General features: G+C 43.5%; 1 protein-coding gene across 1 annotated transcript; it reads right to left on the reverse strand.

Annotated features, from left to right (window-relative positions):
• Positions 1 to 10902: 10902 nt before the first annotated feature.
• Positions 10903 to 17198, reverse strand: mks1 (MKS transition zone complex subunit 1). Its single transcript, XM_046306163.1, has 18 exons — positions 16861 to 17198; positions 16530 to 16651; positions 16342 to 16397; positions 16081 to 16236; positions 15812 to 15909; positions 15514 to 15642; positions 15281 to 15385; positions 15043 to 15151; positions 14753 to 14809; positions 14514 to 14556; positions 14347 to 14409; positions 14078 to 14148; positions 13919 to 13988; positions 12218 to 12325; positions 11978 to 12111; positions 11796 to 11878; positions 11476 to 11573; positions 10903 to 11344 (listed from the first exon to the last, which is right to left on the reverse strand). Exons 1-18 carry the CDS (start codon positions 16935 to 16937, stop codon positions 11241 to 11243), a joined length of 1683 nt encoding a protein of 560 aa, XP_046162119.1. The 5' UTR covers positions 16938 to 17198; the 3' UTR covers positions 10903 to 11240.
• Between the last annotated feature and the right edge of the window lie 279 nt (positions 17199 to 17477).

Genomic DNA, 17477 nt, shown 5'->3' on the forward strand with positions numbered 1-17477 from the left:
GGCAACTTATAGCTTGGAGGAAACTGTTTTAATACCCCCTCTAAAACTTGGCCATCCCAAATTTGTTATGTGGTCCTCGAAGTTGATAACATGGAAATCAGGTTTTGGGTACTGCATTTTCGGCATGGTTTAAAATCATGTTAACCTGCTACATCATCACATATCATCAATAGGACAACAGAACAGAACTGCCTTTCTCAGTGGATGTTCTTTTGCCTCCTACAGTCACTGTGGGAGCTTTTTCGCTCTTCATCCGCCACAATGGATGGCGTGTGTGTGTATGTGTGTGAGAGAGAGAGAGAGCAGAGGCCTGCTTTGCGTGGGGTGTTCAGTGAACTCTGCACACACATAATGGGACCAGCCTCCTGTTTGACCTTGTGTGACCTTTTTGATGTGTGTTTTGACATTCGTCTCACAACTCCTCTTGAGAAGTACATGTCAGGAAACCTTTGAGATGCACTGCCTCTTTACTATCCCATTTATAACACTTATGCATGATGTTAGATAAGATAAGAGCAACTATCATTGTTTTAACCTTCAAGATTTTCAGCAAAACACACACACAAACAGACCTACAAATCTGTCCATTGTGGGGGGGCCCCAATACCAGTGTGCGTGCATGGAAGTAGTGCCAGTAGTAGACTGTGACGATTGCCAGTCCCATGATGATAAAGCAATCTGGAATCAGGAGGCTGATGCTGTTCTCTCCAGAGTCAGGAAGCAACTAGCGTACAAAGTGGTGGTGGTGAGATAGGCCACAACACCGTCCCAGCCAGCTGAGGGGTGCTGAGTAAGAAGCCCCAGCAGCCCATGGCTCGACCTCAGCAACAGATTCTAGGCATCCCCGGGGAATAGCCGGGAATGCTCAGACCAGCTGTTTGGGACTAGAGCGTGGGGAGCTAATGGGGTTGGAATGGGTTCAGCACATCCCAAGGGACCCCAAAACCAGTTTAACATTTTATCAGCTGGCCATATCGTAGTAGGTAGACTGTTCCCTGCCAGTCGCTGTAGGACATTGCCTGGAGGGGGGTTGGGGGCCGGGGTGGGTGGGTGGGTGGCATTTCTGGCAGTGCCATCTCTCACAGAGCAGCCTTGTTCAACAGACAGCCCCAGTTGTCACCAGGAAGGGAAAGCTCTGTCTGTCTCACTCTGCCTTCTTCCTCACCACATGGCCCCTCACTCAGACAGCTGTTCTACTATCTGCTATTACCGAGACCCCAAGAGGGCGTAGTTAGTCCGGATGTCTTAATGCCTTTAGGTGTCGACGCAGTCAGCCCAGCCGGTAATACACTCCCGTCTCCCATGGTCGACTCGTACATAAAACGTCTTCCATTCAGGCTGTGTTGACGACAACGGGACACAAGTGTATTGTCGACTGGCCACATTAAATTCGGACGTAAGATGGCGAACAACGTCAAATTAATAATAGTGTCACCTTGTGGCCGTTTGGCCATTCCCCAGCCCACAGGACAGGAGAAACGGCTTTTGAAGTCAAGTAAATCAGAACAGGAGACAAATAGAGGGTATGTGATCCCCCCACATTATTTTTAACCAGCACTTGCACTTGACCCCCCCCTTCTAGCTCTGACTCTACTAATAGCTACGTTATTGAGGAAAATGTTACTTTCTATGCCTGTGATATGTGGTTGTACCACCTAGATATCTTAAGATGAACGCACTAACTGTAAGTTGCTCTGGATAAGAGCATCTGCTAAATGACTGAAATGTTAAATGTGATGTGGGCTGCCATATTGCCAGTACTGTTTATATGTTATATTGTGAAGACGTGTCATATCAAGTTCACTTATGAACAGTTCATCTTGTATGACAAACTCTTATGTATGAAACTGTGAAACGTTAAAGTCCGTATGGTTACCTATAGCAAATGTAACAACAGTTATGCACAAATAAAGACAATGGTCATTTTTTGTCCATTTGATTTGAATATTTTATTTTTCAGCAGGGGAGAAACAGATGTTTCAGTTTATAGACATCGGTTTCTACCTTTAGCGACATGCATCATTTTTGGCTTGCTGATTTGCTTTGATTTGATCTGCAGATTAGGTTTGTTATACAGGCTACATCGTTAGAATATCAAACTCTTTCCCACATACAGCACACACATCACACTCACACCATGTGATTGACTAACAACTCCTATCTCTATTTTCATGTGACAAGTTGACCTGGGAGATGTCTGGAGTGGGCTGTTGGCATGTGGACAACATAGGTGACCTAAGAGACAAATAGCGAAGATACACACTGGGGAGGAAGGGATGATGTTTCAGGCATGGCAACCAGTTAGCGCCCTCTCAGACAGAGTCATAGAGCGGGATGTGTCGGGGGGGTCGAAGTCAGGCAATGGGATGAGGGCATTACCTGGCAGTGGGCCGCCACTAATCTAATCCCCCCATGTTGGCAGACATACAGCCCCACTAACACCATCACACACATTAGTAGGCTTGTAGGCCTCTGGGACTCAATAGTGTGTGTGTGTTGTCAAAAATAGCATTAAGTCCCTCTCAGGGTCGCATGGAGTGAGCCAGTGTTTTACAAAGCATGGATCAAGGCTGGCCTTGGGGGCCCAGATAAAGGCAGGGGCCCTGAGGTGTCACTGAGAGAGAGGAGGTAGGCACCAGCCCTAACACTAATGTAACACACATGCACAGATACCTGACGAACACACACAGAATGTGAGTGGAGTGAGGCACCAGCACTGACACTAATGTAACACACACACACACTTACATGCCTGACGCCAAGCCCCCGAAACACTCTCAGCCCCCAAGAACTCTTGCCAGAAAAAGCTGTCGTTATCTCTCCCAACATAGCCCCACTATCACCCCCACATCAATAATAAAGCCATACATATTTACACACTCGTCATTCCCAGTAAGAAAATATTGCAACAGAACGTTATACATACTGAACACATAACACATGCATAACCGCTCTGTCTTTGTCAGTCTGTGACTGTCTATTTGTGTGAATGTTCCAGGGCCAGCTCCACTGTTATTTAGCTATAGCACCGGCTCTCTGGGGGTGATGAGGCCTGGTTGAAGTCATTCGATGACCTCAAGTTCCACTGATAAGCAGAGGGGGATGTTTGGGATGCCGACACTTCTAACGGCTGGGGGAGAAGGGGCACTAGAACTGTGGAAGTAGACATACAGACAGGAAGACTGGGGCTACTGATAGGGAGGGTGGCAAAACAGGGGACTAATGCACTACCTGATTGTATGTGATATAGATACTGTAGGTGTGTTTTGGCATGGAGAGGTACAATTGTAACTTTCATATGATAAGAATGTGGTCACCACGATCAATAAAAGAATGCTGAAGTGTTCTTTATTGAACCCAAATAATTGCATGCCATTTTTGCTAATTGAGTTGAATTTCAATAAATCTCCGGATTTGACTATAAGCAGCCTTCCTCACAGTGTCAGATTGAAAGTTTTGTGCTTTTGAAAGAGACTTCTTTGGATGTTTTCAAGTGGCTGTGTTAACAACACCTCTTCTACTGTAAAGCCATGATCAGAATGATCCAAAACATTTCACTATGGTGACAATGTGTTATCCATGAAGATAACCATAGAATACGTTCTGCAGTGGGGAGGGGGAGGGGGCCCCACATGGCAGCTGGCGAGAGAGGACTGTGTGTGCGTGTGTCTATGTGTGTGTGTGCGTGCATGGAAGTGGTGCCAGCTGGCTCTTTGCAGAGAGGGGACTAATTAAGTGGAGGTTGTGTTCTAGCTGACCTTGACCTCTGGGTCGTTAAACACTGGGCAGGTGTCCAGGACGTAGACGGGGTGATTACACACACACCTCTGGTGTCTGTTTTCCCTCGGCTTACACTGCTGCTCATTGAGGCCCATTTACGTAGAAAGTCACATTTGACAGAGAAGTTTCACTTTCACCAAACATTAATTGCAAACACAGGGCTTATCTTTCTATGATTGTGAGTTGGTGACATACTTTTTGACTATTGTTTTGGCCATTTGATTATCTAAATAGTCCGAAAATATCCTTTGTAGTCATAATTACATTTTTGGGTTGATTTTTGAAATTAATTGTTTTTTCTAATAACCCATGCAATAATGATTTTCAATCAATGGATAATTCGCTTGGATATAGATTATTTTAAAAGGCAGTCTATGCCCATAAATCCATACACAACCTACGTTCTACAGTTTAAATTCCTCCAAACCAAGAGTGACATCTACTGGTAGGCGAGCACTGATCAGCATATCTACAGAGAGGAGATCGATCATTGACCATCTTCATGCATGTATTACACCTGGCTGTAAAGAGCAGCACAGCTGAATTGTAGAGACATTAAAAGCTGATCATTAATGGCGTGTTGAAAAAGTTTGTCGAGTTAGAATAATGCTCTGGCAATTGTATTCTCATGGTTTTCCATGCTCTTGATCTGCAGTTCCACAAACGATTAATGAAATCTACTTCTATTAATTTTCCCTGGTTAGTGTTTTCCGTCATGAATCTAGTTCTGGAGGAAGCTCTGCAGTGGTCATTTGATCTCATTTGAAACCTAACCTGCTACCCATAACCTTCAATTAAGACAAAAGGAACATTTTTGTTCTCATGAATTTTTACAATTTTGAAATGTTTGACTTTGTAGCTGGCCCGTCTAGCGGAAATCGCACAGTTCTGCTTCCAGAGCAAAATACATGACAAACGTCAACGTGCTTCATTTTCATGCCACTCAAATTAAGAACAAGAGAGGATTGATGTATGCGTTAGTCTTGTCACATTCTCGAAAGACAGCAGTAGCCACAGCTCGGTTGACTGGGCAGAGCTCCAGTGAGTTGCTGTAAAATAAAGTCTTCCCACAATCCCATCTGTCATTGCTGGGAAATGTCTCCTCTGGGGACTCCCTAAAAACACCACTTCGATACAAGTTGATGGTAGGTGCACCCAATTGGGGATCCCGAGTGGCGCAGCGGTCTAAGGCACTACATCTCAGTGCGGCGTCACTACAGACCCTGGTTCGATTCCAGGCTGTATCACAACCGGTCGTGATTGGGTGGCGCACAATTGGCCCAGCGTCGTCCAGGTTAGGATTTGGCCGGGGTAGGCAGTCATTGTAAATAAGAATTTGTTCTTACCTGACTTGCCAAGTTAAATAAATGCTCAATTTTAAAAAATTAAAACACATCAGTGGCTCCTAAGGCCCTGCATTTCAATGACAGAGGTGTCACTACAGGCTATGGTTCAATTCCAGGCTGTATCCCAACCGGCTGTGATTGCGAGTCCCACAGGGTTTGGCCAACATTGTGAATACGAATTTGTTCTCAACTGATCTAAATAATGGTTAAATCAAATACAAATTGGGCGGTAGGTGAACTATTGCCATTTTGAACCATTTTATGTTTCTGAAGGTAAAAAGTCTGTCTTCCCGGCGGGCCCATAGAGCAAATCAAGTGCACCATAGGTTGCCGCTGGCCAATCGGATGGCTCCGATTACCTTGTCTGCAGTAACGTAGCAGGCCTAAAAGAAAGCTACAGCAAAGTTGATACTGTGAGATCTCAAAACATTTAAAACCATAACTAGAGGGAGACTGTCAACAAACACAGCAAAGAAATGCTGGTAAGCCACCGTTATGATCAAATAGTCACAGTAGCCTACTTGGCCACTGTTAAAACTGTAACTTAAAGCGGGTAAAGCCTCAGTGTTCACAGTAAACGCGCGCTGCAGTTGTACAGAATTCGTTCAATTTTGCGCTCCTCTACTCCGAACCCTCGTTCTCATTCAAAACATTCAATTCTTGAATATGGAAATGACAATCTGAATATTGAGTAGGCATGATTTATTGCTTATGATCAAGTTTCCACCTCTCTTCCTGGTAGGTGTTACTTTTGTGCCTACCAGCTATATAGTGTTTTGCAGAACATATAAAAACATGATATTGATTTCTGTGTTCAGTCAGTCGCCTGACCCTCAGCCAGAGGAGCCAGGGCTGGGTCGTCTCTTCCCCGTGGGCCCACGGGTCAGCCGGTAATCAGGAGACAAAGTTCAGCAGAGACTCTAATGAAGATGCCTGGCACATCTGACAGGCTGACCCCAGAGATGGAGTGTGTTTGTGTGTGCATGCGTGTTGAGAGGTGGTGGGGGTGGGGGTAGATCTGTCAACGAGAGGGTCTGCGTGAGAGTCCATGGACTGATAAAAGCGCCTCCACACCTGTTGAAAAAGAGGGAGACAGGCAGGCACTGTCTGGCTTCTTTTGCTTTTGGACTACATACCTCCAATAGGGTAAGTTTTAATTTAGCACTCTCCAAGCCACAACCATTATATCCATGCCAAATATCATGACACAAGCACTACATTGTCTCTGATGGGATGGGAAATAGTTTTTGTGCCACTTTTAGTACCCACGGATATTAATTTGTCCCGGGAACTACGATCGGTTTACACCTGGCTCCCGCTGTGGCTTCAGGAGAACAACAAAGCGACACCAATTTACAGAATGTAGCTGCTGTAGCAAACTGTTCTCAGTGTTACAACTGATGCAAGCATATGGCAAGTGCCATGCATTTCAGAGGCAGAGTGGGCACCAGTACACCATTCAATGCTGTTAAATGATATATGAAGAAAAAAAAACGACAGAACATGACATCATGATACTGTTCATCTTCTGACAGCATGCTTGTCTGAGAATGAAGTGTGACATTCATCTCAAGTCCTTGAGTACACTATATATATATATATATATATATATATATACACACACATACACAAAAGTATGTGGACACCCCTGCACATTTGTGGATTCGGCTATTTCAGCCATACCCATTGCTGACAGGTGTGTAAAATCAAGCACACCGCCAAGCAATCTCCATAGACAGCTAACAGCAAGACCCATGCACAATTGGCCCAGCATTGTCCGGGTTAGGGGAGGGTTTGGCCGGCCAGGATGTCCTTGTCCCATTGCGCTCTAGCGACTCTTGGCGGGCCGGGCACATGCACGCTGACTTTGGTCGCCAGTTGTACGGTACTTCCTCTGACACATTGGTGCGGCTGGCTTCAGGGTTAAGCAGCGGCTTGGCAGGGTCATTTTTCGGGGGGATGCATGGCTCTCGACCTTTGCCTGGCGGATGCCAGGAGAACGCTACCTGCACAAATGCATAGTGCCAACTGTAAAGTTTGGTGGAAGAGCAATAATGGTTTGGGGGTGTTCTTAAAATGGTTTGGACTAGGCCCCTTATTCCAGTGAAGGGAAATCTTAACGCTACAGCATGCAATGACATTCTAGACGATTCTGTGCTTCCAACTTTGTGGAAACAGTTTGGGGAAGGCGCTTTTCTGTTTCAGCATGACAATGCCCCCGTGAATAAAGCGAGGTCCATACTGAATTTATTTGAAATTGATAGTTCCAATGGTTTAGCAAAGCTGAGTTTTATTGCAAAAGATATTCTCCAAAACCCAGACTTTTCACATGAGTGGTCAGGAAATAAAATAATACTGCTGGAGGTAGCAGTGAACTTAGTGAGCAGCAGTGCTGGAAAAAGTACCCAATTGTCATACTTGAGTAAAAGTAAAGATACCTTAATAGAAAATGACTCAAGTGAAAGTCATCCAGTAAAATACTAGTGTGAAAGTCTAAAAGTATTTGGTTTTAAATATACTTAAGTATCAAAAGTAAAAGTATGAATCTTTTGAAAGTCCTTATATTAAGCAAACCAGACAGCAAAATGTTATTTAGCCAGGGGCACACACAAACACAATTTACAAATGAACATTTGTGTTTAGTGAGTCTGCCAGATCAGAGGCAGTAGGGATGACCAGGGATGTTCTTTAAAAAGTGTGAATTGGACCATTTTCTGTCCTGTTAAAAAAATGTAACGAGCACTTTTGAGTGTCAGTGAAAATGTATGGAGTAAAAATAATATTTTTTGTTTAGGAATGTAGTGAAGTAAAAAATATAAATAGTAAAATACAGGATACCCAACAAAACTACTTAAGTAAAAATACTTTAAAGTACTTTACACCACTGGTGAGCAGTAAATCTATTGTTAGTCTGAACATACACAGGCAATACGCATACGCATATGAAATCGGCTCAATGCATCAAAAGCTAAGCAAAGCAGCGACACCTATGCTGACCCTGTTCATTAACAGTGACTGGATTCAGAAAAGGCCATGCGTCAATGAGTTTAGATTTTTTTTAATGGATTTGAATCGATGGAAAGAAATGAATGAATACCCTGCCGCCTTTCCTGAGGTTTTGATGCAGTTTTAAGCAAATTCTGAGCATAAAAAAAACAGAATGAGAAAAAAACAAAAAAGCTCCCCCACACAATCACACCTCCTCCTCCATGCTTCACGGTGGGAACTACACATGCGGAGAGCATACGTTCACCTACTCTGCGTCTCACAATGACACAGCGGTTAGAACCAAAAATCTCAAATTTGGACTCATCAGACCAAGGACAGATTTCTACCGGTCGAATGTCCATTGTTCATGTTTCTTGGCCCGAGCAAGCTTTCTTCTTATTGGTGTCCTTTAGTATCGGTTTATTTGTAGCAATTCAACCATGAAGGTCTGAATCATGCAATCTCCTCTGAATAGTTGATGTTGAGATGCGTCTGTTACTTAAACTCAGTGAAGAATTTATTTTGGCTGCAATTTCGGAGGCTGGTAACTCTAATGAACTTGTCCTCCGCAGCAGACGTAACTCTGGGTCTTCCTTTCCTGTGGCGATCCACATGAAAGCCAGTTTCCTCACAGTGATTGATGGTTTTTGCGACTGCACTTGTGAAGAAACTTTAAAAGTTCTTAACATTTTCTGGATTGACTGACCTTCATGTCTTAAAGACATTTACATTACATTTAAGTCATTTAGCAGACGCACTTATCCAGAGCGACTTACAAATTGGTGCGTTCACCAAGTAATGATGGTCTGTCGTTTGTCTTTGGTTATTTGAGCTGTTCTTGCCATAATATGGACTTGGTCTTTTACCAAATAGGACTATCTTCTGTATACCACTCCTACCTTGTCACAACAACTGATTGGCTTAAACGCATTAAGGAAAGAAATTCCACAAATTCATACCTGTTCATTGAAATGCATTTCAGGTGACTACCTCATGAAGCTGGTTGGGAGAATGCCAAGAGTGTGCAAAGCCGTCATCAAGGCAAAGGTTGGCTACTTTGAAGAATCTCACATCTCAAATATATTTTGATTTGTTTAACACTGTTTTGGTTACTACATGATTCCATATGTGTTATTTCATAGTTTTGATGTCTTCACTATTCTACAATGTAGAAAATAGTAAAAAAATAAAGAAAAACCCTTAAATAAGTAGGTGTGTCCAAACTTTTGACTGGTAATATATACATATATACACTTCACTGCCTGCATTATATTGCTAGCAAGTATCCATCAGGACAACCAACTATAGATGTTTGTAATGTTAGAATGCCGCAGCCCGTCTAGTGTTCAACCTTCCCAAGTTCTCTCACGTCACCCCGCTCCTCCGCTCTCTCCACTGGCTTCCAGTTGAAGCTCGCATCCACTACAAGACCATGGTGCTTGCCTACGGAGCTGTGAGGGGAACGGCATCTCAGTACCTCCAGGCTCTGATCAGGCCCTACACCCAAATAAGGGCACTGCGTTCATCCACCTCTGGCCTACTCGCCTCCCTACCACTGAGGAAGTACAGTTCCCGCTCAGCCCAGTCAAAACTGTTCGCTGCTCTGGCTCCCCAATGGTGGAACAAACTCCCTCACGACGCCAGGACAGCGGAGTCAATCACCACCTTCCGGAGACACCTGAAACCCCACCTCTTTAAGGAATACTTAGGATAGGATAAAGTAATCCTTCTCACCCCTCCTCCCCCCCTTAAAATATTTAGATGCACTATTGTAAAGTGGCTGTTCCACTGGATGTCATAAGGTGAATGCACCAATTTTTAAGTCGCTCTGGATAAGAGCGTCTGCTAAATGACTTAAATGTAAATGTAAATGTAATGTATAAAGTTTACTTAGGAGAGGGAGACAGACCATGTTCACACCATGGCCAGCGCCAGGCCACTCTGTGGCGGTGCCAGCAGGGCTGGTGACGGAGACAGGTGCAGCAGATGTCCAGACGGGCAGAGGGGAGCGCCAACACTGACAGTTTCCTGGCACCCTCACTCCTCTCGGACACTTTGCTACACATGTGATTGAGACACGCTCAGCAGTGAGCTGCACACACCATAGGGTGAAAAGAGGAGAGAGGAGAAGAGTGACGAGTCTCATCTTGTGCCAGTACAGGCTTGATACAACCTGGACTTTACTAGGTAGACCTGTGCTCATCTCATTTCTCCCAAAGGTAAACATGTATTTGACTAAATGATAGCAGAGTAATGTTTCATATAAAACATGGGAAAAGAAGGTATAGAATGCCTCAAAGACATTTTACTTTTTAAAGATGTGAATCTAAAATAGGTATATCTCAGCTTTATTATAAAATCAATTGACAAACTATGATAACAAAACATGGAAAATACTTTATCATCTGACACCGCGCTATAACATCGCTCTTAAAATACTGTATCAGAAGCACATATAAAATTAGTATACAAAACATTAAGAACACCTACTCTTTCCATGAATAGACTGACCAGGTGAATGAAGGTGAACGCTAGGATCCCTTATTGATGTTACTTTTAAATCCACTTCAAATCTGTGTAGATGAAGGAGAGGGGACAGGTTAAAGAAGAAGTTTTAAGCCTGGAGATAATTGAGACATGGATCATATTTGTGTGCCGTTCAGATTGTGAATGGGCAAGACAAAAACATTTAAGTGCCTTTGAACGGTGTATGGTAGTGTCGGGCGCACTGGTTTGTGTCAAGAACTGCAACGCTGCTGGGTTTTTCACACTTAACAGTTTCCCGTGTGTATTAAGAATGGTCCACCATCCAAATTAAATCCAGCCATCTTGACACAACTGAGGGAAGCATTGGAGTCAACATGGGCCAGCATCCCTGTGAAATGCTTTCAACAGCTTATAGAGTCCATGCCCAGACGGATTTAGGCTGTCTCAGTAAAAAAGGGTGGTGGTCCAAGGTGTTCCTAATGTTTGATATATTCAGTCTATACAGGTGTACATGCATAGTAATAATTACAATATTACAGAACATAAACAGACGGCTGTTGAACAGGGAGATGGAATTTCCTCAGCATTTTCTTACAGGTGAATGCTGTGCTGCCTACTGTATGTAAACCATGTACGTGTCTATGCAGTGGACTCAGAGTTTTGTTGGGCTGTAGTGTTTATGAGGTCTCTGGGAAGACTCTCTCTGGCCTCCTGCATCCGTCTCCTGGCCCTCTGGAATGCCTCTGCCAATTAGAGCACAAATCGATTGTTTACCAGACTACTTATTTTCTTTCACTCAGCATATTGTGTACCAGCATCTTGACATTTTGTTATTCTTTCTCAATGATGTGTATTTGGACATTACATTCCTTACCCAGGACATTATAGACAGAACCTTGCTGACTGAAGCCTCCCAGCTGGTCCAGAACACTCTGCCTCCTCTTCTTCAGGGTGCTGGCATCAACAAATGCCCTTCAAAAAAGACAAACAGAGTGATGTCAAACAAACAGAGAAAATATGGCCCAAATGGAAAGAATCCAGATCTCTAGAAGTCTGAACCTTTTTCATTCTGCTGCTTTACCCCATACTAAAAGAACATAATACTGTAGACCCCTCATAAATAATCTGTAAATATTCAATGTGGCATTTTCATCTGTGCAACCAACAGAAAGTCTTGACTTAAACCAGACTCACCTGGCGTGCTGGATACAATGGAGGTTGAAGGTGACGCTGCCTGTGGTCTGTGTGCGGAAGCCAAAGCGACTCAGCCGCTCTCCCTACACAGACAGTGTTAGCTAGACTTGTATTTAAATACTTCTCTTCGAAGTCAGTGTTTTCAGGACTTTATTCAGAGAATTGCAGTAGTTTCTTTGTACCTTGAAGGTTCCTGGGACTCTGACGTAACTGTAGTCCTCCAGCTCAGGGGATCCACCAATGAAGAAGCGTCTCAGTTCTGACACTGTTCCCGTCTGGAGCGGTCTCCACGTATGACAAGTTATTGTATGCTTCCCTATGGGATACAGACACACACATTCAGAGTAGATCATAATTTACGCTACTTTCAGAAAACAATTCTGACTGTCATTGAACAGCACCATGCTCTATATACATCTTACCAGGGGTGGAAGGAATGACCAGGTAGCCATAGCCTTCATTTCTGTAGCGCTGCCAGAAGTCCAGGGAGAGGACTTTGAAGTACAGAACTGGCCATTGGGGGAGGGATTCTATGACAAAATAATTAGCAGGAAAATGAAAGAAATGCCATATGAAGAAATGTTGTGATAAAATGCATGGAGCCCTGAAAACACCTGGTACAAATACAATAATTATGTTTAGGAATACAATATAAACTAAATATTCATTTTGATACAAATACAATATAATAGTGCATTTGTAAAGTATTCAGACCCCTTCACCTTTTCCACATTTTGTTACGTTACAGCCTTATTCTAAAATGGATTAAATAGTCCCCCCCCCTCATCAATCTACACATAATACCCCATAATGAAAAAGTAAAAACAGGGCTTTAGAAATGTTTCTAAATAAATATCACATTTACATAACTATTCAGACCCTTTACTCAGTACTTTGTTTAAACACCTTTGGCAGCGATTACAGCCAAGTATTTTTGGGTATGACGCTACAAGCTTGGCACATCTGTATTTGGAGAGTTTCTCCCATTCTTCTCTGCAGATCATCTCAAGCTCTGTCAGGCTGGATGGGGAGTGTTGCTGCACAGCTAATTTCAGGTCTCTCCAGAGATGTTCGATCAGGTTCAAGTCCAGGCTTTGGCTGGGCCACTCAAGGACATTCAGAGACTTGTCCCAAAGCCACTCCTGCGTTGTCTTGGCTGTGTGCTTAGGGTCGTTGTGCTGTTGGAAGGTTAACCTTTGCCCAGTCTGAGGTCCTGAGCACTCTGGAGCAGGTTTGCCCCACAGCATGATGCTGCCACCACCACGCTTGGCCAGGTGATGAGCGGTGCCTGGTGTCCTCCATGCGTGGCGCTTGGCATTCAGGCCAAAGAGTTGAATCTCGGTTTCATCAGACCAGAGGATCTTGTTTCTTATGCTCTTAGAGTCCTTTAGGTGCAAACTCCAAGCGGGCTGTCATGTGCCTTTTATTGAAGAGTGGCTTCCGTCTGGCCTCTCTACCATAAAGGCCCGATTGGGGGAGTGCTGCAGAGATGGTAGTCTTTCTGGAAGTTTCTCCCATCTCTACAGAGGAACTCTGGAGCTCTGTCAGAGTGACCATAGGGTTCTTGGTCACCTCTCTGACCAAGGCTCTTCGTCCCCGATTGCTCAGTTTGGCCGGGCGGCCGGATCTAGCAAGAGTTTTGGGGGTTACAAACTTCTTCCATTTAACAATGATGGATGCCACTGTGTTTTTGGGGACCTTCAATGCTGCAGAAATGTTTTGGTACCCTCCCCAGATCTGTGCCTCGACACAATCCTGTGTCTGAGCTCTACGGACAATTCCTTCGACCTTATGGCTTGGTTTTTGCTCTGACATGCACTGTCAATTGTGGGACCTTATATAGACAGGTGTGTGTCTTTCCAAATCATGTCCAATCAATTGAATTTACCACAGGTGGACTCCAATCAAGTTGTAGAAGCATCTCAAGGACGATCAATGGAAACAGGATGCAACTGAGCTCAATTTCGAGTCTCATAGCAAAGGATATGAATAGGATCGGTTTTCACTTTGTCATTATGGGGTATTGTGTGTAGATCGATTAGGGGAAAAAATATTTCATCCATTTTAGATTAAGGATGAAACGTAACAAAATGTGGAAAGAGGGAATTACAATGCAAATTCACCCTCTGTCTCATCCTCTCTCCTGAAGAATGACTCAAAGCTGAATGGGTAGCTGAAGAAAGCCACGTCGTCCTGCAAGCATAATAAAAGCATGTTCAGATATTTGCCTATGTCTCTAATAAGAACATAGATTAATGTGAAGACCTGAAGTCTGTCCCCACCTTTCCTATGGTCTTTGTGCGACATGTCTGAGTCACGCCAGAGAGAGAGTGGAATGGCAGAGTGGACCAATCTAGGCAGAACAGGGAAGGTAGGGTTAGTTGAAAACAACTTGTTAAAAACAACAAGCTATATTCTCTAAAGAGACAGGAATTTAGTTGTATATAGAGCTTACAAAGTTAAATGATGTAAAAGACATACAGTATATTGACAATATGTGTAAGAAGTGGGATATTTTTCTCTATAAAGTTGACCGTTTATTTTGACTCACTGTGGGGCAGCTCCAGGAAAAAGTGGACGTATAAGTTGTCATATTCAAAGCCTTTGGCTGAGTCTGGAGAGCAGAGAAATTGTCACTACAGGAGACCTAAGGAAGTGCCTATTTTAAAATACAGTATATTGAGAAGTCATATTTTCACCGTCTCTCCCATTACTGACCTATTTCTCCATTCACCAACAGACGCAGAATTCCAGGGGGTGGCTGAAGGACACAAACACACACTTAATCCATCCCATCATTTCATACATTGACTTGGCGTTTCACCAAAACACCTGAAATGTATGGGTTTCTCAGCATTAGTGCGTAATTGAATGACCAAATACTGAGCTAATACCGCAGGTGACCTTTGCTGATTAAACAACTTGTGTTAAGGATCTGTCACAGACTACATACATACCATTTCAAAGTCCTGGCCAACCAAGCTGTTGAGATAGTCTTTATGACGTACATAAAGCTGAAAGGAGGAAAAGAGAGGAGAGGTCATCGTCATAGAAAAGACTAACCTGCCTGAAAGACTATAATAATATTTCATCAGTGTACTGTATGTACATGCATCAGGACAAATCTGATATTAGGCCACTTTGGGAAACAAAAAAATCTTCCAAGTTTTGATTTTGGGATGAACTATAATACAAGTATTGTTACAGTGCACCAACAGTGAATAACATTACACACTCAGTCACTCACATCTTTATACATGCGCTGTTCCCGTTCCTTCTCCTCTGGTCTGATGCCTTCTGACACGTTCTCCAGGGTTAGACGCCACACCTCCCTCTTCTCCCCCTCAGTCTCAACTCTGGGCACAAACACACAGCATCATAACACAGTCAATGGCTTGTACTGTATGTATTCTGCTACCAAGTCAGTGACCCTTACTTGAGCTAGGGGTAAAACATTTTGACTTCAGCGGGTGCGGGTCACTTGCCTGTAGGGCTCCTTGGCTTTGTTGAAGTCTGGTTTGATGGTAACCACTCCATTTCCATCTGCTCTTATCGTGCACAACAAGCATTCCTTCTCCTTTTGGCCAAGTCTGAGAAATACAATAATAAAATGCCACTTTTCAATGCCTGAATTGGAATCTACTTCAAAGTTATTACATACAAAGCAGTGTAATAAGTGTATAGGCTACATAGTGGTTTTTCCCCTTGTGCTACTCACTTCCCCGGTGGTCCCAGGTCCCCCATGATGTGCATGGTCTGTACAGGTGTGTTGACCACGTGGCTGGTCTTCACAAAGTCCTCCGAGGGGTCCCAGGTAATCAGCCTGGACTTGGGGACGGTGCTGTCACTGCAGACCAACAGAATAACACAAACACATTTTGCATAGAAGGGTATGGTGTAATGTGAACATACCGGTACACTGTTTGTCTTCAAAGCAGCACATCATGCTTCAATGTTGGTTCAATTTCATTCACTTTAATAATAATAATTAACTTTGGTGTGTAACAGGGACCTACACTGGGCGTCTGTCCTGTCGTCTGTGTCTGACATTGGCCATCCTTTCTGCCAGGAAAGTAGGGTTGGACTTGACCTGCGTCACCATACTCTGGGAATGCTGTAGTGAATATATCAAAAACAGCTTTAAAACAATTACGTTTCTTTGGGACAGAAATTAGGTAAATGCTACTACAATACTGGACAACCCACTCCTCTTGAGGAATTACATCTGTCCAGGATGGATTGTTTTGAAAAACATTAATGAAATGGAGAATCAGTAGAAACTCACCCCTTCCCAATTGGTGAAGCGGTCAAAATCGGTGTAGGTAAAAATCCTGCGGTTCCGTCTGCCCCTGGTCCGCTCCTGAGCCATGATCTCTGTGTGGTATTGTCTCTCCAGTGGAGTCTGGCATACTGACTCACTCTGGAACAAATCCACTTCATACTGCACACACACACACACACACACACACACACCTTACCATGCAACATCAAACTATCCTAAACAGTAAATTCTTATTTGTTATAAGGACACTGGTAGAGGACCTACCTGACTGAACAGCTTCTCCTGCCAGCCTACCACTAACTCCTCATCATCATCTCCGGCTGTAAACAAAACCAAGATGTTGTGGTCCATATCTAGCCACCACGAAAATAACACCTACTCAACGAAGAAGCATCTAACATCATCTTTATTTTTCACATCATCATCTTTCTGTTTCAAAACTGTGTTAACACCTGATTGAGCCTGTGAGTTGAGGGTGTCCAGCTCAATGCCTCCCCTCTCCGGTTGAGTCAAAACCTGCTGCTGAAGGTGTTGGGAGAGGGCTGCTGTGGAGGTGACTCTCTGAATACGGATCCTGTAAACACCATTGTAAATATAAACAATGTAAACAGGATTCTAGCTAGCTAAATGCCATGTTTTCATGGCAAACTCAGGGATCAGGTCAAGCAATATACTTGGTGTTTATCATCATCTGCTTTGAGAGCTAACGTTAGCTAACGACAGTGTCTTGTATGGATGGCAATGCAAGGACTAAAAGCCACACAACGGCCAACTGCAACTTACTTAATTTTAAGGTTTTTGACAGCATCCCGGGAACGATAGACAGCCTCTCCGGTGTCGGTGCTCCAGCCGTCTGCCATGTTGTTACGTTGGGAACTTTATGTATTGATGCTTGCTAGCTAGGTTAGCTAGCTATGCTGCAGTTGGTGGCTTAATAAATATTATTATTAGCTAAATAGGAAGCTAACGTTAGCTTAACTAGCAACATACACAAGCGCGCTATGTAATAGAAGAAAGATGGTTTGCAGCAGCCAATTTTGCCAATTTTGTAGCTCGTACTTTTCGCAAGCGTCTGCTCGTTGCATGGTAACAACTGTCTGCCAGCCTGGTTGGGTTTCTGGCGAGAAATACAACTATTTATTGGTTCACTACCGCCACCTACCGTGGGATACAGTCCAGAGCAACAGAATAAATCCCCCCCCCACTGATAACAGGTAAGATAATATCAGTATTATAATATTCCCTTGATGTAAAAAGTTTAAGAACCTCTGATGTAATTAATTAAGACAAAAATCTGTCTGACACAAATAATTGGAATTTAAAAAGCTTTATTGGAAATTCACGTTTCAAACAGCACAATTCAAGTACAGATGAGTGTAGCTAAATCAGATACATGCTAA

This window comes from Oncorhynchus gorbuscha, linkage group LG16 (assembly GCF_021184085.1).
Source record: "Oncorhynchus gorbuscha isolate QuinsamMale2020 ecotype Even-year linkage group LG16, OgorEven_v1.0, whole genome shotgun sequence".
NCBI lineage: Eukaryota > Metazoa > Chordata > Actinopteri > Salmoniformes > Salmonidae > Oncorhynchus > Oncorhynchus gorbuscha.

Excerpts from the sequence above, each read along its gene's own strand:
- mks1 (XM_046306163.1), bottom strand. The coding sequence starts at position 16,937 with ATGGCAGACGGCTGGAGCACCGACACCGGAGAGGCTGTCTATCGTTCC. Across the intron at positions 15,910-16,080 it reads GCTTCACCAATTGGGAAGGG|CATTCCCAGAGTATGGTGAC; the intron begins GTGAGTTTCTAC and ends TATTCACTACAG. Across the intron at positions 11,574-11,795 it reads CATTGTATCCAGCACGCCAG|GGCATTTGTTGATGCCAGCA; the intron begins GTGAGTCTGGTT and ends TCTTTTTTGAAG.